Raw genomic sequence first — 25,434 nt, forward strand, 5'->3', positions numbered from 1 at the left:
TTGCTACCATTGAAGGCTAGAAAATGCAGGGTGGTAATTCTAACATGCCCAGTTTAATTCTCTAGTTTAGTTAATGCAAAATATCATTGATTCTGAGAAAGTAATAGTGAATTTTCATAACTTGGGCTAGTTGATGATGCCAACAAATGTTGCTATTCCAGATGTACTCTTTTTCTTTTTTTTATTTTATTTTATTTTTGGCTGCGTTGGGTTTTTGCTGCTGCACGCACGCTTTTCTCTAGTTGTGGCAAGCGGGGGCTGCTCTTCCTTGTGGTGCACGGGCTTCTCATTGCGGTGGCTTCTCTTGTTGCAGAGCACAGGCTCTAGGCACGTGGGCTCAGTAGTTGTGGCTAGTGAGCTCTAGAGCGCAGGCTCAGTAGTTGTGGCACACGGGCTTAGTTGCTCCGCAGCATGTGGAATCTTCCCGGACCAGGGCTCGAACCCGTGTCCCCTAAATTCATTCATTAAGGCGGATTCTTAACCACTGTGCCACCAGGGAAGCCCCATGGCTCACGGGCCCAGACACTCCGCGGCATGTGGGATCTTCCCAGACCAGGGCACGAACCTGCGTCCCCTGCATCGGCAGGCGGACTCCCAACCACTGCGTCACCAGGTAAGCCCAAGATGTACTCTTTTTAATGGACTAAATTAGTATAGCCAGTGACACCTGGTAAGCAGCTACTGATCCAGTGATTTTCTTTTCAAATCTCCACAAGCAGAAAAAAACACCAGAAACCATTAGATTCCCCTGAAATAGAGAGTAGTACATCTTTGTTATCCTGCCTCAGGAAACATCAACTCCCCAGCCCTGTGCCACAATTTAGTTCCCAAGGATCTTGACTGTTTCCCAGTCTACAACATATCTCACTGGTGCACCATATTGATGATAACAATAATATAACCTGAAGAGCAGGAAGTAGCAAGTTGCCTGGAGGCTCAAGTTAGACACAGGCTCATCAGAAGATAGGAGGTAGGTGTCACAAATTTAGAGGGATCTGATAGTTCAGTGAAGTTTTGGCAGATGGGCAACCTGGCACAAGGCAGGATATCCCCTTCAAAACTAAAAATAAGTTGTAGTTTCCCATACATACAAGTCTTGGTGGGATCCTTGCATTTTGGAAGCTATATATACTATATTTACAAGGTAACTTGTTTATACGGTGATCTGACACTCTACTTAATTTGAGAGCAAGAGAAGAGTTTTTATCTTGCCCAAGCTATACTGCAAAAGCTCTGTCCTTTGATCCCCATGACTCAGCCAATTCAATGGGGTATGGCAGTTTAAATGCCTTGGGCAGATTAAGATAATGTATTAAGCTTGTGGCAAAATCCCAGCAGAAGAGTCATAATGAAGGCTCCCAAGAATTTTGAAGAAACCCTTGTTCTCTTTGGTGTATAACTACTTTTTTGGAAAACAACTGTTTGCTTGTCACTGAGTCCTGCTAACCACAGAACATCTTGTGATCAGGAACCTCAGTTTGTTACTGAGTCCAAACGCATACTGCTCACTGCACAACAGGGCAATAAATCGAGAGATGAGTTGCTGGGGCAAAGAATAGCAACTTTAATAGAAAAGCCAGCAGACCAAGAAGACGGTGGACTCATGTCCCAAAGAACCATCTTGCCTGAGTTAGAATTCAGGCTTCTTTTAAACTAAAAGGGGACGGAGTAAAGTCAAACATTTCCTGGTTCTGGTCAGCCTCCAGAGAGGATGTGTTAATTTCTTCCTTCCTGCAGTCGTTCACAGATGGGCCTGGTCAGGATGTTTCCTGTGAGCTAAACAAAGGTATTTTAGCTTAATACTCATTACCTGGGAGGCAGGGTTCCCAGAGATGGGCCATTAAGTATAATTTAAGCTTATAGGCAACGTCCCTTTAGTGATTAACTTGTAATAAAATACAAAGGTTCTTTCCTATTACAAGTTGACCATCATAAATTTGGAGTTTTCAGATCTACTTAGTTCTAAAACTGGCTGTAAGTAATATACTCCACAATCAAGGAGAAATTGGTGTATTAGAGACCAGCCTTAGGAAGATCCTCAAGGAAAAAACTGAAAAAGAACATTGTCCACTTTTCTAGCAGGGCTACATCTCCCAAGCTGCTGTCTCTCCCTCAGCTCACTTCACGGGCTCACACTGCTTCATGGGAAGTTTCCTATGACTAGCTGATACGAAAGAGAAATCTGTGACTGACAACAGGCAAAGGTAGACCACCATGGTATTAGAGCCCACCCTGGGGTGGACCTGAAGAGAAATGAAGTAAAGGAAAGAAATAGCCCCAGTGGGCAGAGCTTCAAGTACTTTTTCTGTCCACATTGCCGAAAAGAAGGTCCTGATTGGTTTGACTGGATGGGTTGTCAAGTTCTTAGAAGAGACAGGATCAGAGGACTGACCACAAGGAGAATATCTGTATCTCATATTGATGCTGATTATAATGCCTTTACTGCAGAGAAGCTGCTTGGTAATTAGGTGGCGCTCAACTAGCCTGTGGTACCAGTTAGCCTCTTTCTCCAGCCTGCCAATCCTGCTCACTGGGCTTCTGCACAGTCATCCATATTGGCAGGGACAGAGGTATACACAGACTCATCAGGAAGGACCTATTCTCACTATGACTGTCTGGCTATTGTCCCAGTCAGTCAGCAAATCTGCCAACTACAGCCCATACCCTCCAATATGGTAGAACACTTAATTGAACCATGAAGCCATCTTGTGGCAGATTAATTATGCTGAATCCTGCTACATCCCCTGGAACAAACACTTATTCTGAGTTTGGATATGCCTTTCATGTTGGACAGTCTTTTCAATACCATGGACTTACTAGATGGGTTATTCATCCTAACGGAATGTCACACAACATTGCTTCTGGCCAAAAAAAGTCCTTTTATTGTAAAAAGAAATGTCAGTGCAATAAAAATTCACTGATCACATCTGTTTCCCCATCCCCCAGATGTAGCTGGAATTGCTTACTAAATACCCCGTTATCATATCAACCGGTACATAACATTTTTCATGCTTGAAATGCTGTCCTACAGGATATGGTAGACACTCTGAAGAGGACTGGCTAGCAGACATGAGTCCCAGCACCAGAGGGGAATGAGATGGGCACATCTTTTAGTTACACCCAATGACTCATTCACAAAATATTTGCTCCCAATCTCCATGACTTTTTACTCTGCTGACTTAGTTTTCAGTATCCAAAGGAGAAATGATTCTATCAAAGGATTTAACAATAATCCCCCTAAATTAGAGGTGGCAACTACCATCTGTTCATTTACTCCTCCTGGGGACGCTAGATAAAGCAGCAAAAAAGTGATGCTAGGTCCTGGCTCCCTTGGGGAAATAGAGTGACTGCTGCAAAACAGGGGCATGAAGGAGTATGGCTGGAACCCAACTGATCCTAAGGTGCCTCTATTAAGTCAAGAGGTAAAGATTAATGGAAGAGTCCTGCAGTTCAAGACAGATTGGACATCAAGAGCCCAGATGCTCAGGAATGAAGGTTTCAGTAAAAAACCCAACAATCGGAGGTGCCGGCTGAAGGCAACATCAACCATGGCTCATGCCAGCTGCGTAATTTCTTCTTGCTGTGTTATGTACACATTAATATACCTATATAAATGCCCTTCTCATTTTTTTTCCTTTTTCCTCAGGACAGTTAATTTTACTACTTTGTACTTGTACTATATTGCAGCATTTGAGATGGTAACCTAACTGAGATCCTAATTAAACTTTAGATTCTTCCCTTTGAGAGTTTCTGACCATTTTAAGGATGATTACATAACATTAAGCAATTTTTTGGAAGTGTAAGTATGGGATTACATTTTTATTTCTGTGCACAAAGCACATAACACAATATAAAGGCAGAGTATATATTTGAATAAATGTTTAGTGAGTGAATATATAAGGATTAAGGATTAGGTGGATGGATGAATGGATGGATGTGTAGTAATAGGAGAGAATAAACGTATGTGATCTTTTCTCTTAAGGGGAATTCTACCCTCTGTTTCTTCCATGTGGAAGTTGTATTAGACATATATGTTAGAGCAACTCAGTCTGTTCTTTATGTCTATCTGTAGTTCATATCATCCATATTAATTGAGTTACATTATAGTTTTCTTCAGATATATTTTTCAGTTCATTAATTCACTTTTCAGCTGAATCTAATATTCTGTTTAATATACTCTCTGAGTTTTTATTTAAATGATTACATGTAAATTTCTAGACGTTCTCTTTGATACTAGCCATGTCTTGTTCTTTTATATTTCTTCTTTTAATCATTTTAGTTCACCTTTTAAAGTCTGAGACTGAACCCTCTGATACAGTTTGAGATTTTTAAATATGACATCTGAATTTCTTCAGGTTATGGTCCTGATGTTTGTTTACTGCCTTTGCTGATTCTAGTTCAGGGTGAATTATTTCCTTAAATATTTTGTAATTTTAGATGGTGAGGTCATCTTCAGAGTGTCTATTTCTGGTGGGAAACCTCTGTGGCCTGGGCTGGATGTTTGCTCTTTCCAGGTACTCATGGGTTTCACTGACCTGTGACCACTTCTCATGTTGATTTTCAACTTGTGGGTTCACAAATCATACAGAGCGGTATACATCTGAACCACAAATCCATGAGATTAACAAGCCAATGATTATGAAATTCTTCATGGAAGACTGACCTACAGCAAACATGCTTAATTTTAAAAGAATCCTTGTGAGGGTGAGCAGATTTATTTTCTAGTCTCTCTTTTCTGGAGAGTGTTGCCCTTCAAGAGTCCCACCATAAAGGTCTCAGGTCCAATTCCTACCTCATATAGGCCCCAAGCCTTGTCATTGGACCCCCCCCCATGGTGATATCATCTAAATCCCTAGCTTATCATGATTACTGGAAATGACCCCTCTCCTACACACACACACACACACACACACACACACACACACACACACACACAGAGCAATTAGAGTGTCAGATATGGCTCTTTATTCATTTGTCCTCTAGAGATTATGTTTTGTGAACTCATCTAGGCATTTATAGGGGAGGTTTAAAAAATTGTTCATTCAGAGTTTCTAGGTATTTTGTCACGGGAGGATTTGCAGGTTATTTCATGTGAAATATTGTCTGAAAAGGAAGTCTCAGGTAGTGAGAAACTGAAAGGTCTGTGAGATGATGCATCTTAGAGAAGGATTTAATTTGCTGAGAAAGAGAGTGAGACATGCGTGGAGGGAAGGAGGAAAAAGACCCCAGGCAGGAGAGTAGCACTTATAAGAAAAATCCACAACAGGAAAAGATAAAGCAGCTGGATTCCATGACTGAAAGGAAAATCACTGACCCAGGCAGGAAAGACTGTTAGACAAAGGGGCACAGAAGGGATGGTGTGTGGGGGGTTGTGTGTTTTTCTGGGAGGTGTTTGGAATTTTATATCAAAGATCTATCAGGTCACTGTTAAAAGAAGTAAACAGTACATGCCCACATTTCCAGTTCCATGGGGAAAGAGACAGAAGAGAAAAGCCTTGCAGATTTTAAATGGAAGTTCATTTGACCAAAGGAGATCTAATAGAGCTAGGAGGTGACTGCCGAAGTCCAAAAGGAGATTGAACCCTCTGATACAATTTGAGATTGAACAAGTGTTGATAGATTAGCATCCACAAGCATTTCTGACAAGACATGGTCCCCTCGGGCTGTGGACAAACCTGGAAGTGGGCAACTGACAGCCTGCAGTACACTCACCACTTCCTACCACCTTGTCTGCATTTGATGATTATGAATCAGTTTTCTTTGACATGCCCCATTTTTCACTGCAGCATCTTCATCTCAGTGCCTGTATCAGTTATAACTTCATCAGAGCATCTGAGTGCACCATTTACAAAATTGCTTTGCTGCTGAAAGTGAGAGACTACAAAGCAGTGCAATTCTGCAGAACAAAAGAGAAGAAAGAAGTACTACCCGGAGATGCCAGCACAGATGGCCTTCATTTCTCTAACCAAACACCCCTAGGAGGTGTTTTGCCAATAAATATCTTCATGTGTTGCAGTAAGATGAAACTACCATTGAGTTGCTAATGCATGCAGCTTTTCTCTATAGGTGGATAAGAGAAAAAAAGTAAAAAGGCCTTCCATGGGACACATGCACAGTGAAGCACTGGAGTATGAAGAGTATCTACATGCAAGTTTCTCTCTCAAGGCCTCCAGCTCATAATAGATTCACTTATTCCTGTTGCAAATGAGAACTCAGTTCTCTTGACAGGCAGCTCTATTTTATGCCCTTCCCTATCTGTGTCCTTAGGCTTCTCGAACATACTTACTACAAGGCCTAGAGTAGAAGACTGGAAAATCTGCTTTCTAGAAGCTGCATGCACCATCCGTTCAGTTTGGGCATCTTCAATTGACAAAATGTGTGTGTATTTATTCTATCATCCCATGCATTCATGTAATATTAATCACCACAGTAGGATCAGCTGCAATGGCTTCATTCACAATTATGACCTGTGAATAATCCATAACCCAAGAATAAATAACCTGGTAAATATTATTTATGGAAGCAACATCATGTCTTCAAAGTCACAGATTTCTCCAGGTATCAGTCATGGCCAACAGGGGCTGGCATTTGCAATGTAGCCTCTGCTATGCCTCAAAGGTCAGCTCCCTGGGACCAGATCAGCTTCTCTGTGTTCTAATCCTCCCTGCCACCAAGCCACTCATCCAGAGCAGGTAATTTACCCTCTTTCTGCCTTTGTTTTTCAATCAGCAGAGTGATAGTAGGCTACTATTTGCAACTGGGCTAACAGAGTTCAATAAATGTCGTTGAGCCCATGACTATAAATTTCCTTGAAATATGCCTGCAAATGTACCAGATGTTATTGTCCTAATTGCTAATTACTTCAAAATGCAAATATTTGGTTTAAAAGTTGAATCGAGGCCATTTTTATATTCCAGAGCCACTTCATATAACAAATTATCCTAGCTTAACACAAAATAAACAGCTGTCACACTTGGGTATCCAACCAAATCCCATCCCCCCGACAAACATGAGCCACATAATTTATTCAGCACCCCCCCCAAAAAAAAAAACACAACCCTCCAGCTGCCCTCATGGAAAGTTACTGCCCAGATGACTGTTAACTCCCAAGAGTCTTAGATTGGGTGGGCGGCTATAACCCTTTCCTGAATCTATTTTGTATCCAGTCCAGTGAACAGGAAACAGCTAATGATGATTGAACGCAGACAGCCCTGCGGTGACCGGAAGCAGCTAGGTGCCCATCCCTGCCCAGGGGGTCAAGTGGTTCACAGATGAGGCTGCTGTAGTCCTGCAGTTGTGCTTTTTCTCCTCTTTTCCCTTTCTCGGCAGTTCTAGCAGATGGATTCATCAAAGCCCCAGATGCCTTGTGCCCCTGAAAGGAGAGTCCTATTAGACCCAATGTGTGAATACATCTCTCCTTCACCGATGGTCATTTTTCACTGGCAAATAAAACCCTGTTGATTGAGTAGGACGGTTGTTAAGTCAACACTTCTCTGGCTTTTACCAGTGAGGATGTCTGCATGAGCTATGACTTATTCCGTCTTCAAATCACTTTCCCCTTTTCTCCCTCTAGTCACCTTCAGATTCAGTGTTAACGTTTTTACGGGCGAGTCCACAGTAAATGTTTCATGAGTGGCCTTGCTCAGCAGCTCTCTCCGCATCACTTACCTTTTTCCCCAGCAACTACCTCATCCCAGGGGTACTGTTTGGTGAAGGTGAGGGCGGGACACCTTCAGGACACCTGATGTTGCCTTCAGCCGGATTCATGGCACTTATACATCTGATCTGGCAGATCACAAATCTGCCTGGTTATAAAGAGAAAAATCTATATCCTTTTGAATAGTCAATGCCTCTTCTTGATCTGCATGTTATAAATAAACTGTGTGCCTCCCTCTTAGGATGTATCCTGAACCTTCTCTTAAGTTAACTCCTTTTTCCCCACTGCACTGGCTGAATCTCACGTATCCTGTCCTCTGTATTTTCAGGTATTTATCTTTGAAGCACAATTTCCATAAAAATCTGGAAAACTGACTTAGTATAACCAATACCTATCAGTTCCAACATCACCTCTGGTCTTTAAAAAAATATCACAGCAAAGAATTTTGCTCTGCTGTCTTGGCCATTTCACTGTTATTCTACATGGCACTTAGAAAGCCACCAAGGGCAGGGGCTCTGCTGCCAAGCCAGCTCCACCCTGGCCCTCGCCAGCCCGTAAAACCTCAGGGTTCTATTTATAGTGCCCATCCAATCCCTGGCCCAGACCATTCCCCCAAAACCATCCGGCACAGGGTTTGTTCTTCCCACCTCAGTGGCTATATCCCATACCCCTCTCCCTCTTCTCGGGAGCAGGCAGGAGTTTTTCTGTCCCTGCCAGGTCACACAAGGACCCAGGATTTCTCAAAGGAGCTCAACCCAGACGCTTCTTCCTGTCTGCAGGGACTTCTATCAGAAGCACCTCTGTGGTCAAGTCCACTAAATGTTGATATATTAAGAATCAGAAAATTCCTTTGTCTTAAAGCATCTGGCTTTTAAAGGTGTGTCTTCTTGCAAAACACTATTTCAGATTTCAGGAGCTAATTTAAAACTTTCTTGCTTTTCTTTTTATCTTGTTCTCCCCCATCTAGCCCCACCCTTCCACTGCCCTACCCCTTCCCCCCTACCTCAACACACCCCCATCCTCCTTTGTATGCCTGCTATAACAATCTTCAACCTCCCCAAGACAAAGCACACTCTCCAGAATAGTACGAGGTCGGGGGGAGGGTGGAGATGCAAAAGAGAACTTACACATATATATATAGTTTTTAAAATTATCCCCCTCACAAGCACCCATCCTATCTGCAACTCAGTGAAGCTGCCTGACAGCTACAGCTCATTGCTTTATTTCTCTCAGACTCTCCTAATGGCTTGAGCAATATCCTCTGTACTTCTTCCTCCTGAAATCATTCCTGGCACCACCTTCCTTTTCCCTCTTTCTCTTGTTAAATCTCTGCCCTCTCTTCTCTGCCCCTTACACACTCTGGGGATGGAGTCTTTATTGTTGCCTGAACTTCTCTTTCTTTTCCTCTCCTGGACTCTAACCAAACTTCTCACTTCTATTTTAATTTTTACTATTTTGACTTAAATTTCATCACCTCCATCCACCCCACCCACCATCTTCATAAGTGCTTCTATAGCTGGGAATATACATTTTAATTTTTCAAAGGCTTCAGCTTTATTTCTTCCCTCAAGTGCTTCTGGAACACAGCGGGGATATTTAATGCTGTGATCCAGGAAGTCTTAGAACCTATGTAGTGGACATACATTTTTATCTAAAGCCCCACAAAAGAAAAATCCCTTAGCAAGAAAAGGCCCCTACTATCAAAATGGAGGACACAGCACTGGCCACAGTAACCAGCTAAAGAATACTCAGGTGAGAAAGAGCTACAACAGGGTCTAATAACAGCAAGAGGCAATTTTTCAAGTTACAGTTTTCCAGTAAGGCAGGCATTTTGCAGAGCACAGTGAAGGAAAAACCTCTATAAAGACAGCACTTAAAGTGAACAGTTATCACTTGCATATTAATTGACTGGAGGCAACTTGCAGCTAATAATAAGAACCCTGAAAGCAGAGAGACAAAAACCAAACCCCACCACTAGTTTTTGAGTGTTCACCCAATGTGTTGGGCAGAATGCAAAATATTTTACATGCGTTACCTTAATTAATTTTCACACCAACCATATGAAATTGAACTATTACTTTGACAATCTCACAGAAGAGGAAACTAAGGATCAGAGAGGTTAAGTGAATTGCCAAAAATCACACAGTATATATGTGACAGGATCCAGGTGGTTTTAACACAAAGTAGTCAGAAGACATAAGGTGATTTGGATAACACAAGGAGAGGAGCAATCCAAAACAGAAATCCTTCCTGGACATCTGGATAAGGATGATTATCTAATATTTAATTTAAAAAGACATGATATTGACATCAGAACCCCACTCAATAGTATGTAAAGCTAATGTATATATTTAAGCTTTAAAAATGTATAGCAGGGTCCAGACAGCAGAGTAGGAAAACCATGAGCTCACCTCCTCCCATGGGCATACCAAAATTATCACTATTTACAGAGCAACTATTAACGAGAACAACCAGAAGACTAGCAGAAAAGTATGTGGCAAAATGAATTAATCAGAAAGTAAGGTTAAAAAAAAATAAAGAAGAAGACTAGCAGAAAAGATTTTTTCACAACTAAAGATATAAAGAAGGAAAGACAGCAAAATGGGGAGAAGGGACAGAGACATGGGCTAGTCAAGACCACTGGGGAGATGACCCACAAATGGGAGGATAATCACCAGTGCAGAGGTTCTCCCCAAGGAGTGAGGGTCCCGAGCCCCACACCAGGGTCCCCACCCTTGGTGTCCTGCACTGGAAAGATGAGCCCTCAGAACATCTGACATTGTAGGCCAGAAGAGCTTGCACATGGAAGAGCTGGAGGGCTGTAGGAGACAGAGACTCCACTCTTAAAGGGCACACACAAAATTTCACAAACTCCGAGTCCCAGAAAAAGGTAGTAATTTGAAAGAAGTCTGATCAGTCCCAGTTACTGATCTTGGAAAGCCTCCCAGAGAGGTAGGAGACAACTGGGACTCCCCCTGCGGATTTAGATACTAGTGGCAGCCATTTGAGGGAGCTCATTCTACCACAAGGACACTGGTACTGTCAATGCCATTTTGGATTCCTACCTCTAGCCTATTAGCACCAGGGGCTAACCCGTCCACCAGCAGGCAGTCACTAGTCCAGGAAACTCCCCAGCCAAGCAGCCAGCTGCAGTGGGGACCCAGATGTGCCCACAATTGGGCAGAATGAACGCTGGGTCCCCTGGGCTGTGAGCTAGCAACACCAGAACTCGGCCCTGTCCACCATGGACTGGCACCAGTCCCACAAAACTCTGGGCCACACAGCCAGCCACACCAGGACCTAGCCCTGGCCAAATAAAGCAGGGCTAGTAGCCAACTGAGCAGGGGACCAGCCTCATCTACCAGCGTACCTCAACAGAAGGGCCCACACAGCCCACATAATGGGCACCCCTAGAGTTTATAGATCTTGTGATCAGAGGAGAGTGTGCTGATGAGCCCCATAGGATGTCTCTGACAGAAGGCCACTTCTCTAAGACAAGAAAATGTAAACAACCTACCTAATACATAGAAATAAACACAGAGAACTAGGCAAAATGAGGAGAGAGAGGAATATGTTCCAAACAAAGGGACAAGACAAAACCTCAGAAGAAGAACTAAACAAGGTAGAGATAAGTAATCTACCCAATAAAGAGTTCAAGGTGTGATCATAAAGATGCTCAATGAACTCAAGAGAAGAATGGACTAACACAGTGAGGAATTTAACAAGGAGAAAATATAATGAATAACCGAACAGCTGAAGAATACAATAACTGAAATAAAAAATACACTAGAAGGAGTCAACAGCAGATTAGATAACACAGAAATACAGATCAGCAAACTGGAAGACAAAGTAGTGGAAATAACCCAAGCTGAACAGAAAAAAGAAAAAGAGAATTTTTTAAAATGAGGATAGGGCTTCCCTGGTGGCGCAGTGGTTGAGAGTCCGCCTGCCGATGCAGGGGACACGGGTTTGTGCCCCAGTCCGGGAAGATCCCACATGCCGCGGAGCGGCTAGGTCCGTGAGCCATGGCCGCTGAGCCTGCACGTCCACAGCCTGTGCTCCGCAACGGGAGAGGCCACAACAGTGAGAAGCCCGTGTACCGCAAAAAAAAAATAAATAAAAAAAAAAATAAAAAATGAGGATAGTTTAAGAGGACTCTGAGACAATATCAAATGTATTACAATTTTCATTATAGGGGTCCCAGAGGAGAAGAGAGAGAGAGAAAGGGGCAGAGAATATACTTGAAAACATAATAGCTAAAAACTTTCCTAACCTGGGAAAGAAAACAGACATCCAGGTCCAGGAAGTGGACTCCCAAGTAAGATGAACCCCAAAAGTTCAAGAAACATTATAACTAAAATGGCAAAAATTAAAGATATAGAGAGAATCCTAAAGTGAGAGAAAAACAACTAGTTACATACAAGAGAACTCTCATCACACTGTTAGCTACTTTTCAGCAATAACTTTGCAGGCCAGAAGGGAAAAGCATGATATATTTAAAGGGATGAAACGAAAAAAATCTAAAACCAAGAATACTCTATCCAGCAAGGCTATTATTCAGATTTGGATGAGAGATCAAGAGTTTTACAGATAAGCAAAAGCCAAAAGAGTTCAGCAATACTGAACCAGCTTTAAAGATATGTTAAAGGGATTTCTCTAAGTGGAAAAGAAAAGATCACAACTAGAAATATAAAAATTATGAAAGGAAAAATCTCATGGGTAAAGGAAGCAGATCAACCACTTATAAAAGTAACAGAAAGGTTAAAAGACAACAGTAGTAAAATTATCTATATCCACAATAAATAGTTGAGGAATACACAAAACAAAAAAATGTAAAATATAATGGAAAAACATTGCATGTGTGTGTCGGGAATGCAGGGTTGTTAGAATGCATTCAAACTTAAGAGATCATCAACTTATAATAATCACATACATGTGATTACATATATGTAACTTGTTATATTAAGAACCTCATGGTAATCAAAAACCAAAAATCTATGCTAGACACAAACAAAAAAATAGAAAGGGATCCAAACATAACACTAGAAATAGTCATCACAAAGGAAGAGAGCAAAAGAAGAAGAAAGGAATGAAAGAGAACCTCAAAAACAACCCCAAAATGATGAACAAAATGGCACTATGTACATACCTATCAATAATTACTTTAAATGTAAATGGACTAAAAGCTCCAATCAAAAGGCATAGAGTGGCTGAATGGGTACAAAGCAAGACCCATATATATGCCACCTACAAGAGACACAATTCAAATCTAAAGACACACATAGAAAGTGAGCGGATGAGAAAAGGTATTCCATGTAAATGGAAATGAAAAGAAAGCTGGGGTAGCAACACATATCAGACAAATAAGACTTTAAAACAAAGACTGTAACAAGACAAAGAAAGACATTACATAATGATTAAGGGATAAATCCAACAAGAATATATAACAATTGTGAATATGTATACACCCAACATAGGAGCACTTAAATACATAAAGCAAATATTAACAAACATAAAGGGAGAAATTGATAATAACACATAATAGTAGGGGACTCTAACACACCACTTACATTAATGCACAGATCGTCCAGACTGAAAATCAGTAAGGAAACACTGGCCTTAAGTGATACATTAGACCAGATTGAGTTAATAGATATATAAAGGACATCCATCCAAAAGCAGCAGAATAAACATTTTTTTTTCAAATGCACGTGGAACATTCTCCAGGATATATCACATGTCAGGCCACAAAACAAGTCTCAATAAATTTAAGAAGACTGAAATAATATCAAGCAACTTTTTGAACCACAAAGGCATGAGACTAGAAATCAACACTAAGAAAAAAACTGCAAAAAACCCACAAACATATGGAGGTTAAATAATATGATACTAACCAACCAATGGGTCACTGAAGGAATCAAAGAGAAAATCAAAAAATACCTGGAGACAAATGAAATGAAAACTCAATGACCCAAAATCTATGGGACACAGCAAAAGTAGTTCTAAGAGGTAAGTTTATAGTGATACAAGCCTACCTAAGGAAATAAGAAAAATCTCAAATAAACAACATAGTCTTACACCTAAAGGAACTAGAAAAGGAAGAACAAACAAAACTCAAAGTTAGTAGAAGGAAGGAAATAATAAAGATCAGAGCAGAAATAAATAAAATGGAAACTAAAAAAAAATAGAAAAGATCAATGAAACAAAGAGCTGGTTCATTGAAAAGATAAATAAAATGGATAAACCTTTAGCTAGACTCATCTGAAAAAAAAACACAAAAAACAAACAAACAAAAAAGAGCAAGAGAGAGAGGGCCCAAATAAATAAAACAGAAATGAAAAAGAAGTTTCAACCAACACCGCAGAAATACAAAGGATCATAAGAGATTACCATGAATAATTATATGCCAATAAAATGGACAATCTAGAATAAATGAATAAATTCCCAGAAACATACAATCTCCCAAGAATAAATCAGGAAGAAATAGAAAATATGAACAGACCTACTACCAGTAATGAAATTGCATCAATAATTTAAAAATCTCCCAACAAACAAAAGTCCAGGACCAGATGGCTTCACAGGTGAATCTGACCAAACATTTAAAGAATAGTTAACACCTGTCCTTCTCAAACTATTTCAAAACATTGAAGAGGAAGGAATGCTTCCAAACTCAATCTACAAGGCCAGCATCACCCTGATACTAAAACCAGACAAAGACATCACACACACACAAAATTATAGGCCAATATCACTGATGAACATAAATGCAAAAATTCTCAACAAAATATTAGCAAACTCAAATTCAACAATACATTAAAGGGATCAAATACTATGTTCCAGTGGGATTTATCCCAGGGATGTAAGGATGGTTTAATAGCTGCAAATCAATAATATACACTGCATTAACAAATTGAAGAATAAAAATCATATGTTCTTCTTCATAGATGCAAAAAAAAGCTTTCAACAAAATCCAATGTCCATTTATGATAAAAAATAAGATCTGAAACAATAAAACTCTAAGAAGAGAACATAGATAGAGCACTCTTTGACATAAATCATAGCAATATTTTTTTGGCTCTGTTTCCTAAGGCAAAAGAAATAAAAGCAAAAAGAAATGGGACCTAATTAAAAGCTTTTGCACAGCAAAGGAAACCATCAACGAAATGAAAAGGCAACCTACAGAATGGGAGAAAATATTTGCAAATGATACATCTGGTAACGAGTTAACATCCAAAATATACAAGGAACTCATACAACTCAACATCAAAAAACAAACCGATCAAAAAGTAGGCAGGGGATCTGAATAGACATTTTCCAAAGATGACATACAGATGGCCAACACACACGTGAAAAGATGTTCAACATCACAATCGTTAGGGAAATGCAAACCAAAACCACAATGAGATATCAACTCACATCTGTTGGAATGGCTATCATCAAAATGACCACAAGTAACAAATGTTGGCGATGATGTGGAGAAAAGGGAACTCTCATGCACTGTTGGTGGGAATGTAAATTGGTGCAGCCACTATGGAGAACAGTAGGGAGGGTCCTCATAAAATTTAAAACAGAACTACTATAGGAACCAGCAATTCTACTTCTGGGTATTTATCCAAAGAAAACAAAAACACTAATTTGAAAAGACAGATGCACCTCTATGTTCACTGCAGCATTATTTACAATAGCCAAGATATGGAAGCAACCTAAGTGCTCATTGATAGATGAACAGATAAAGAAGATGTGGCATATATAATTAGTGGAATATTACTCAGCTATAAAAAAAGAACAAAATCTTGCCATTTGTGACAACATGGATGGACCTAGAGGGTGTTATGCAAAGTGAAATAAGTCAGATGGATAAAGATAAATACTGTATGATTTCACTCAAGTGGAGTCTAAAAAATAAAACAATGAATGAACAAACATAATAAAACAGAAACAGACTAAGATACAGAGAAGAGACAGGTGGTTGGTAAAGGGGAAGGAGATGGGGAATAGGCAAAATTGGTGAAGAGGATTAAGGGGTACAAACTTCCAGTTTAAAAATAAGTAAGTCACAGGGATGTAATGTACAGCATAGGGAATACAGTCAGTAATATTATATGGTGACTGATGATAACTAGACATCATAGTGATCACTCTGTAATGTATAAAAATATTGAATCACTATGTTGTACACCTAAAACTAATATCATAAGTTAATTATACTTCAATTAAAGATTATATAAATATATGTCACTCTCTTTACAGAGCATGGACTCAAGACATTTTAAATGAATTATTTTTACATCTTCATAACATTATATGTTCAAGAACCTCTCTAACTGTCATCAACAATAGATACCTAAATATATCAGTCAATACTCAGGTAGCAAAAATGGAAAACCAGGTGAATAGTTCACTTCTTACAGAATTATATCTTAAAGAGTGTTTTAATTTGGTGTGCCAATTAATACTCTATTTCATACCGTGTTTCTTCTACTATCCCGAAAAGGGACAAGAGGTTCTTGCCTTTAATCATTTAAAATCATATGCTAACATTATCTCTTGTTTAAACAAGAGATTTTTTATTCTCTATGTATTCTTTGCAAAGTATCCTAGGTCTGAGAAATTATTTCAGCTATTCCAAAGCACGATCAGAAAGAGCAATTATTTCACATTATATTTTATAACTTAAGTTCTTTTTTAGTTTGTAATTCTATTCTTTTTGGTCTACTTTCTTTTTTGTAAATATTTATACTCCAAGTATTAGCATACGTACCTAAATAAATAAATACCTTTCAGTTCTCCCTTCTTGCAGTCTGATTAGAAAATGTGATGGCACCATAACAATGTTGAGTTTACAACAACTTATTTTTAAACTCCTTGAGTTTACAACAACTTAATAATGGTGTCTGGCAAAGTGCTGCGTGCACTAAAAGGTGCTACTTTTAGTAAATATTTATTTACAGAATTTTGGCTACCTGTGGGCTTAACAGAAATAATAATGAACATTTCCAGAGGGAAAGTAACAATTTATTCTGTGTTTGGCATTGTGCTAGGTTTTAAATTACTTCTCTCATGTGAACTTCATAGCAACACATGATTTCTACTTAACCAATGGGGAAATTAAAATTTGGGGAGCTTAAAGGTGCCCCTTCCCAAGATCACGCATCCCGTAAGTGAGAGAGCCAGATTCCGTCCCAGGTGTATCTGTTTCCAAAGCCCACCATGCAAATAGCTTACAATACTATCATCTCCCTACCTTTTCGACTTTCCTAAAAAGCTCCTGAATAATTTTTTTTGGGGGGGGCTACACTGCACAGCATGCAGGATCTTAGCTCCCCGACCAGGGATCAAACCTGTACCCCCTGCAGTGCAAGCGTGGAGTCTTAACCATTGGACCGCCAGGAAAGTCCCAAAAGCTGCCGAATAACTTTTTAACCTCACCATTTCCTTTCATATTTCCTTGCAAGATACAAATATTTACTAATTTCAGTCCCCAACTCCCCTCCAATTCATATCTATGCCCCTGCAAAAAAAAAATGTCAGATCTTGTTACGTATGCTCGTTATTTATGATTCTTCTCAGGGGTGTGCTGGTAAATATCTGACACTCAACTCTGAGAAAGGAAGTTGGGAGAGGAGCCCTGATTTGTAGTGTTTGTCTGATTTCCATGGCCTAAACCCCGCTGCCATGGATGATCTCAAGCCACCGAGATGATGTCACTGAACACAGAGGTGGACAGAGATGTGCACAGCTCACTTCCTGTATCTGGTGCAGGGGCGCTTTAGCACACCACCAGCTCCCCCCCATATTGACTCGTGTTAAGTTGAAAAAAAAAAAAACATTAAAAAAAATCCTCTCTGTTGGGATTAACTTTGGATGACTAACTAGGAGACATATCTATTTTAAATACTCACGGACTGCGTGATGAATTAAACTGATTTTTTGTTCTTCCAGACCAGTGGTTCTAAAAGAGGGGTCCCCAGGCCGGCAGTATCAGTATCACCTGGGAACTTGTTACAAATGCAAATGACGTGCCCCACCCCAGACTTACTGAATCAGAAAGAGGATGGTGGGGCGGGGGGGTCGGTGGGCGGGGGAGGTCAGCAATCCTTATTTTTATGAGCCTCCCGGTGATTCTGTTCCTAATTTCAAAATCTCTCTTCCATTTCAGCCCTGTGAAACTAAAGAAATCAAGGTAGAGGAAGCTAAGGAGAGGGACCCAAGGTCAATTTTAATGGAAAAAAGAGCCAGGGGTGGTCAGAGCAGAACGGTCTCACTCATTTACCATTTACCCGATTATCACTCACGTCTGGGTCAGGAGAAGTGACTGTCAAATCTGTATGCAGACGGTCTCTCCAGAACAAAGAAGCAGCTCATTGACTTTCTGAGACTCATCCCAGAAGCACTGGGATGGCTCCAACTGGAAAGCCTCACTCCTTAGTGTGCAGCTTGGGAAGCTCTGCACTTTACCAAGTGAGCTCAAGCACGAGCTTCCAGGACTTCCCTGGTGGTCCAGCGGTTAAAACTCTGCGGTCCCAACGCAGGGGGCCCGGCTTCGATCCCTGGCCAGGGAACTAGATCCCACACGCATGCCGTGACCAAAGATCCCCCACGCGGCAATGAAGATCCCGCATGCTGCAACTGAGACCCAGCACGGTCAAATAAACAAATATTAAAAACAAACAAAACCCCCCACAAGCTTCCTACCTAAACACCACCTGGGTGTACCCTGGGGTTAATTTTTTTCTGCCTTCCTCAGTAGTTGACCTGCTTCAGAGTCTCCTGGAGGGCTTGTTAAAACACCTATTGCTGAGCTCTGTCCCCACCCAGTTCCTGATTCATTAGGTGGGGCCCATACATTTGCATCTGTAACAAGTTCTCAGTAATGCTGAGGCTGCTGGTCTGAGAACCACAGGCCACACTCTGAGAACTACTGGCTGTACCCCGTGCTCTAAGCTCTCTCCCCAGTCTGGATCATGTTCTTGGATTGTTAAGGAGCTGTTGTTGGATTTTACCCTGAGGCTGGCCTATGCAGGGGTCGGTAAGGAGAGGTATGCAGTGGAACTGGCAATAGCAAAGCTTTCATTTTAGTAAAGCCATCACTGCAAAACAGAAACACAGTTTGACCAGAGCCATAATTGGTACACTGCACAAGGATTTTCATTCTGCTACACCTCATTTTACTCTGAAGAGGCATTTACTGCAGACAGTTTTTAAAGGAAAATTTTTATACTTAGAGAATGCTTTATAAGTGTAATCAATTTTGGCTTAACGGGAAGGCTTTTCTAGAAATCAAAATGTACACTGGCATGAAAATACAAATATTCCAGAAACAAACATTATGCAATTGACAAGGTATTCATTAATATTCGAATATACTATTTCCAGCAACTCACTCAGGAATGAGCTGATACTTTTCTCTGTGAAGACTCAGTGTTCCTATTCCTGAAATGACCCAGAGTCATTAGTACAACTTGTCTTCTTCATTCAGCTCCAAAGCACATGAATAACCAGATAGCAATCATTAAGTGTGCAGGTGGCATCAAGCTAAGAGAGAAATTATCCCAAAGGAGAAAATAAATAAATAAATACAGCATGACCTTGGTAATTTGGAGCAAAGGAGAGAAAATACAGCAAACATTATCTGAGCAAGATATACATTGAAAGAGAAAATCCAAATTGCAAAATAAAGGTCAGTATATAAGCAAGTTTGCCATTTATTTATACATTTATTCGGCAATTAATTATTGAGCACCTACTATCTGCCAGGGTCTGGGGATAGAGCAGTGGGCAAAACAGACATTGTTCCTCACTCATGCAGCTCAGAGACAAGAGGGAAAGAGCCCTTAAACAAGTAAGCAAACAAATAAAACTTTAATTTTCTAATTATGATATGTGCTCTGAAGGAAAAGAGAGCAGAGGAATATGAAAAAGGATAGCTTGGTGTGACAGAAGAGGGATTATTTAGGCGGAGTGGTTACGGAAGCTTCTCTCTGAGGAGGTGACATGAGCCGGAATATAAATGATGAGAAGCGGTCAGCTGTAGGGAGGAGACTGTTCCAGACAGAGGACGGTTCCAGGCGAAGCGAATATCCTGTGGTTATTCCCAGGGCGGGAATCGTCTAGGAACTGAAAGACCAGTGTGGCTGGAGCACAGTGAACAAGAGAGAGGTAGAGAGAGATGAGGAGTGGGGAGGCATCCAGGTAAACATGTGGCAGCAACACAGTAACATTTTAAAGCAGGGGGTCAGCAAACTTTCCCCCCAAAGGGCCAGACAGTAAATAGTTTAGGCCTTTGTGGACCACAAGGTCTGTGTCCCAAATTCTCAGCTCTTCAGGGGTAGTAAGAAAGCAGCCATAGACAATACTTAAATGATGCATATTCCAATAAAACTTGATTTACAAAACAGGCGATGGACAGACTTAGCCTGCAATCAACATTCTTTCAGTTGCCAACCCCTGAAAGAATAAAAGCAGGAATAAGACTGGACTAGAAAACATAAGCAGGAGCAGGACATTCATCTTCTAAATGAGTTAGGAAATTCATCTTCTAAATGAGTCAGCACTAGTCAGACCATCACTTGATAAAATGTCTTCCTTAGGCTCAACATTTAAGTGGGGTTTAATAAAACATAGAGGTTCTAAAATAGTGATGATTATAGCTTTGGAAAACTCTGATCAAGTGAAGAGTTTAAATGAGTCGGCTTATTCAACGTAAAGAACAGAGAAAAGGTAATAAAAGAGTTTTCACACGTTTGAAGTGTTATTTTTGCTGAGGATGTGTCCAACTGTTTTCCATGTTCACTGAGTAGAGAGACACGGGAAACAAAGGGAAGGGGAAAGTGAGGCGTGGGAAGGAAATGGAACTAGAGGAACAGAATGGCCCGACAAGGTAAAAACTTGTAGACATGGTCCCAGCACCCTCCTCCCTGTTTCTGTGGCCGACATGTCTATTCATGACTAAAGGAATATTTCATCAACGTGTCTCAGGTATACCACTGTTTAAAGGGACGCCACCACAGGGAACTATACTCAATATTTTATCACAACCTAGAAGGGAAAAGAGTCAAAGATAATAGATATATATGCATACGTATAACTGAATCACTGTGCTGTACACTTGAAACTAACACGACATTGTATGTTAACTATACTTCAATAAAAAAAAAAGGATGCTATATGTACACTTGTCAAGTGAATAGTTGCCCCATAATTTATCTTCTTTTAAACACTGCATCTTCCTTTTTAGAAAGCAGCTCACAAGTATTGATCAATTATTCTACGCCAGGTGTGCTAAGCACCTTACATGCATTTTCTCATTCACCTCTCACGATACTCCTAAGAGTCAATTTTATTCTCATCCTCATTTTACTAAAAACTGAGTCCTTGCTATTATCGTCCTCATTTCATAGAAAACTTAGACTTAAAGATAGTAAATAACTTGCCCAAGGCCCAAGAACTAGTAAATGGTAGACCCAGTTTGTTTTACTTTTAAGGTGAGACAGATTAAGGAATAGATGTATTTACATTTCTTTCGTAAATAGCACTGAGCGATATAAATCATAAAATTTCCACGTTTTTGTTTGGAGGATCAAAGGTTAAAGAGAATGTACTTTTGACTAGAGCCAGCGTAGCTCATCCACAACTCTGAAAACATTTCCAGAAGATCAACGATTTTAATTTATTGTCTACGGGTATGTATTATGTGCAGAGGCTCAAATCTTGGAATAGTCTAAGATGTTGATTCACTTTTCTAAGCTCTCCTAATCTCTTTGGTAGTAATTAGGGTTTTAATTTCTTTAAACATAGGAAACAGTTGTCTTGCCACCTCTCTCACACTTCCAATATCTGAAGTATTTGTGGGTCTGTTACTTATTGTTGGTTCTTCCTCTCATGTCTGATGTCCTTATGTGCTTAGGTATCTTTTACTATAGGATGCTCATTTCCTTCAGAAAATTCTTTGTGAGAATTCTTTGAAGCCTAGGATGAAGGTGCATTCCTCCGAAGAGGACTGGAATTTACTTCTGCCAAGTGCTTGGAGGGACCCCGGGTTTAAAGCCAATTGAAACAAAACTCACAAGCTGCGTTTTATTGGACCGCAAATCTGGGAAGTTTGGGCTGCAAATCTGTGTCAGGATCAACTTGTCGTTACATCTCATGTTTCCCTCCTTTCCATCACTGCTGGGTGCCAAGGTAAATATCCTGGCGTTCTCTTGGAGGAGGATGTTTAGTGAATATTTGTGGTTTCCCCTTTCCCTTTGAGGTCCCAGAATGATGACAGAAGGGTCTACTATTATATTTCCCATCTCGGGCTTGGTCTGATTCCGCACACCTCTGAGGCCAGCTGGACGAGCCCATCAGGACTAGCAATTGTCCTTAAAGCAGGGATGGCTTCAGGGATTTGCCTACCTCTCTGGGTCCCACCCTCACTTAACCTTGGCCTAATAATTCTGTTATCTTATCAGGTCTTTGATGCTCTTAAAAGAGGGCTGTTAAATATTTTGTAGTATTTTAGGTTGTTTTATAGGAAAGAATTAACCTCACTCAACGAGGGGTCTGGCCTTTGCTCTTGGCCCCTGGGAGGTGACCTCTAAGCTCTTGGAACGTCCTGCCTGATACGAGTGTGTCTTGGTTCCCTAAGGGCCTTGGGTCACCCCAAGAGCGCACTGTGGAGGATGTGAGTCACTGGGTATCAGCTACACAGGCTTCAGCCATGTCTAAGTGACTAAGTCCTTGGAAAAACTCTGGACACCAAGGCTCAGGTGAGCTTCCCTGGTTGGCAATACCCTGTGCATATTGTCACACATTGTCCTGGGAGAAGTCAGCCCTACACATGACTCAACTGGGAGTGCAAGGGAAGCTTCACACGTGGAACTTCCCTGAACTCTGCCCCTATATCTCTGTTCTTGGTGGATTTTAATATGTATATTTTTGCTGTAATAAACCATAACCATGAATAAAACAGCTTTCAGTGAGTTCTGTGAGTTCTTCCGGCAAATTATCAAACCTGTGGGTATCTTAGGAGCCCCAAATTTTCAACTGGTGTCTGAAGTAAGGGTGGTCTTGGGCACTTCCCAAATTCTGCAGTTGTATTAGTGGAAAGTTGTTGCTTTCAGTGGAAGGGTAGTCTCATTACCTACCCATAATGATTGGAAATGAAAGCGTCTGTAATAATGAGGAAATGCATTTTCCTGCCTTTAGTCCATGTTTTCATACAAATCTGTTTACTTGAGTTAAGCAATATAACTGAATTAATTTTAATCAAAATCTCGGAACAGGCTTTTATGAATCAGACTTAGTCAAACACTGACCACTTGGGTTTTCAACAAAACATATATCATCATACGTGTGTGACTATATAAATATATATAAATGTAACGTATGTATATATAGTTATGTCTGTATGAATATACCTGATTAACAATAAAGCACTAGATTAGGACTCAAGACATGTGGGTGATACTTGCATAACTGATTTCACTACTTTCTGGAAAAGCCAACTTTAGTGATTCATTTATTTTCTTGAGCTTACTTCCTCGTAAACCTAGTGACATAGGTCAGGGGTTCTCATTGGGGGTGATTTTGCCTGTGAGAGGCCATTTGGAAAATGGAGGGGGAGACTTTTGGTTGTCATGACATTTGGGAGAACTATTGGCATTTAGGGGGGGTCAGGGATTTTAAATGTTCCACAAGGCACGGCACAGAGCTGCCCAGCGAAGAACTGTTCCACAACCTACACAATTTTTGGATGTTTTATCAGACATTCATTTAGGTGAAACATTTGTTTATAACTATCGGAGCCTAGAATCTATTTTATACATAAAACAATGTATATTTTGCATGATTTTAATACCTGTGGAATTTTCCAGATTTACAACTGCTATGTAATTGAGAGAAGACTGCACATTGTCTTGTCCGGCACTTTCCCAGCAATGCCACTCATGGGTTTGACTCCTTCAGACAACCCACCCACCTGCATGAGTCTGCATGTGTGCCCGTCACACCCATGGTGCAAGCACAGATGGCTTCATCAGGTCCTCAGTGTGGTCCTAAGCTGCGCATTTGCCTACTGAAATGTAGGTTATTATAATTATAAATCACTTCTTTCATGTCTTCTCTGTACTGAAGTTAGTGCACTATAATTACTTAAAATTAGGTATGTATGTAGGCTATCATATCTATGGATTTCTTTTTTGTGTGGTGCCCTGGTCTGCCTGTCAAATTTTCCCTAGGCCACTTGTAAACACACACACAAACACACAAATGGGGAATGATTGGGATCTCCTTTTTTATTAAAAGATATTCTACATTAAGAATATGCTAAGGTGGGGATTGGTTCGAGATGGTGAAGTAGAAGGATGTGCTCTCACTCCCTCTTGCGAGAGCACCGGAATCACAAATAACTGCTGAACAATCATCGACAGGAAGACACTGGACCTCACCAAAAAAGATACCCCACATCCAAAGACAAAGGAGAAGCCACAAGGGGTGGAATCACAGTAAAATCAAATCCCATAACTGCTGGGTGAGTGACTCACAGACTGGAGAACACTTATACCATAGAAGTCCACCCACTGGAGTGAAGGTTCTGAGCCCCACGTCAGGCTTCCCAACCTGCGGGTCCGGCAACGGGAGGAGGAATTCCTAGAGAATCAGACTTGGAAGGCTAGAGGGATTTGATTGCAGGACTTCTACAGGACTGGGGGAAACAGAGACCCCACTCTTGGAGGGCACACACAGAGTAGTAGTGTGCACATCGGGACCCAGGGGAAGGAGCAGTGACCCCAGGGGAGACTGAACCAGACCTGCCTGCTAGTGTTGGAGGGTCTCCTGCAGAGGCGGGGGGTGGCTGTGGCTCACCGTGGGGACAAGGACACGGGCAGCAGAAGTTCTGGGAAGTACTCCTTGGCGTCAGCCCTCCCAGACACCACCATTAGCCCCACCAAAGAGCCCGGGTAGGCTCCAGTGTTGGGTCTCCTCAGGCCAAACAATTAACAGGGAGGGAACCTAGCACCACCCATCAGCAGACAAGCAGATTAAAGTTTTACTGAGCTGTGCACACCAGAGCAACAGCCAGCTCTACCCACCACCAGTCCCTCCCATCAGGAAACTTGCACAAGCCTCTTAAATAGCCTCATCCACCAGAGGGCAGGCAGCAGAAGCAAGAAGAACTACAATCCTGCAGCCTGTGGAACAAAAACCACATTTACAGAAAGATAGACAAGATGAAAAGGCAGAGGGCTATGTGCCAGATGAAGGAACAAGATAAAACCCCAGAAAAACAACTAAATGAAGTGGAGATAGGCAATCCTGCAGAAAAATAATTCAGAATAATGATAGTGAAGATGATCCACGACCTCGGAAAAAGAATGGAGGCGAGAAGATGCAAGAAATGTTTAACAAAGACCTAGAAGAATTAAAGAACAAACAAAGAGAGATGAACAATACAATAACTGAAATGAAAACAACACTAGAAGGAATCAATAGCAGAATAACTGAGGAAGAAGAACGGATAAGTGGCCTGGAAGACCGAGTGGTGGAATTCACTGCTGCAGAACAGAATAAAGAAAAAAGAATGAAAAGAAATGAAGACAGCCTAAGAGACCTCTGGGACAACATTAAACGCAACAAATGGAAAAAAATTAAAGACTAAGAAAAATTATTGAAAGCAGCAAGGAAAAAACGACAAATAACATACAAGGGAACTACCATAAGGTTAACAGCTGATTTCCCAGCAGAAACTCTACAAGCCAGAAGGGAGTGGCATGATATACTTAAACTGATGAAAG

At 40.9% G+C, this 25,434-nt stretch overlaps 1 protein-coding gene across 5 annotated transcripts in view; it reads right to left on the reverse strand.

The window, feature by feature from the left end:
• Positions 1–25,434, reverse strand: part of UBE3D (ubiquitin protein ligase E3D) — a 579,677-nt gene that overhangs the window by 380,458 nt on the left and 173,785 nt on the right. Inside the window, exon 10 of one of the 5 annotated variants that reach the window (XM_055087684.1) lies at positions 1,680–1,776. The exons of 2 other annotated variants lie outside the window; for them this stretch is intronic. In XM_055087684.1, coding sequence (XP_054943659.1) covers positions 1,717–1,776 — 60 coding nt within the window. In that variant the 3' untranslated portion in view covers positions 1,680–1,716. Of the gene's footprint in view, positions 1–1,679; positions 1,777–7,301; positions 7,373–25,434 lie in introns of those variants that run through there. 2 more of the 5 variants (XM_028494989.2, XM_028494985.2) reach the window with 2 other exon arrangements.

The sequence above is a fragment of the Physeter macrocephalus genome, chromosome 11, assembly GCF_002837175.3.
Source record: "Physeter macrocephalus isolate SW-GA chromosome 11, ASM283717v5, whole genome shotgun sequence".
Classification (NCBI taxonomy): Eukaryota; Metazoa; Chordata; class Mammalia; order Artiodactyla; family Physeteridae; genus Physeter; species Physeter macrocephalus.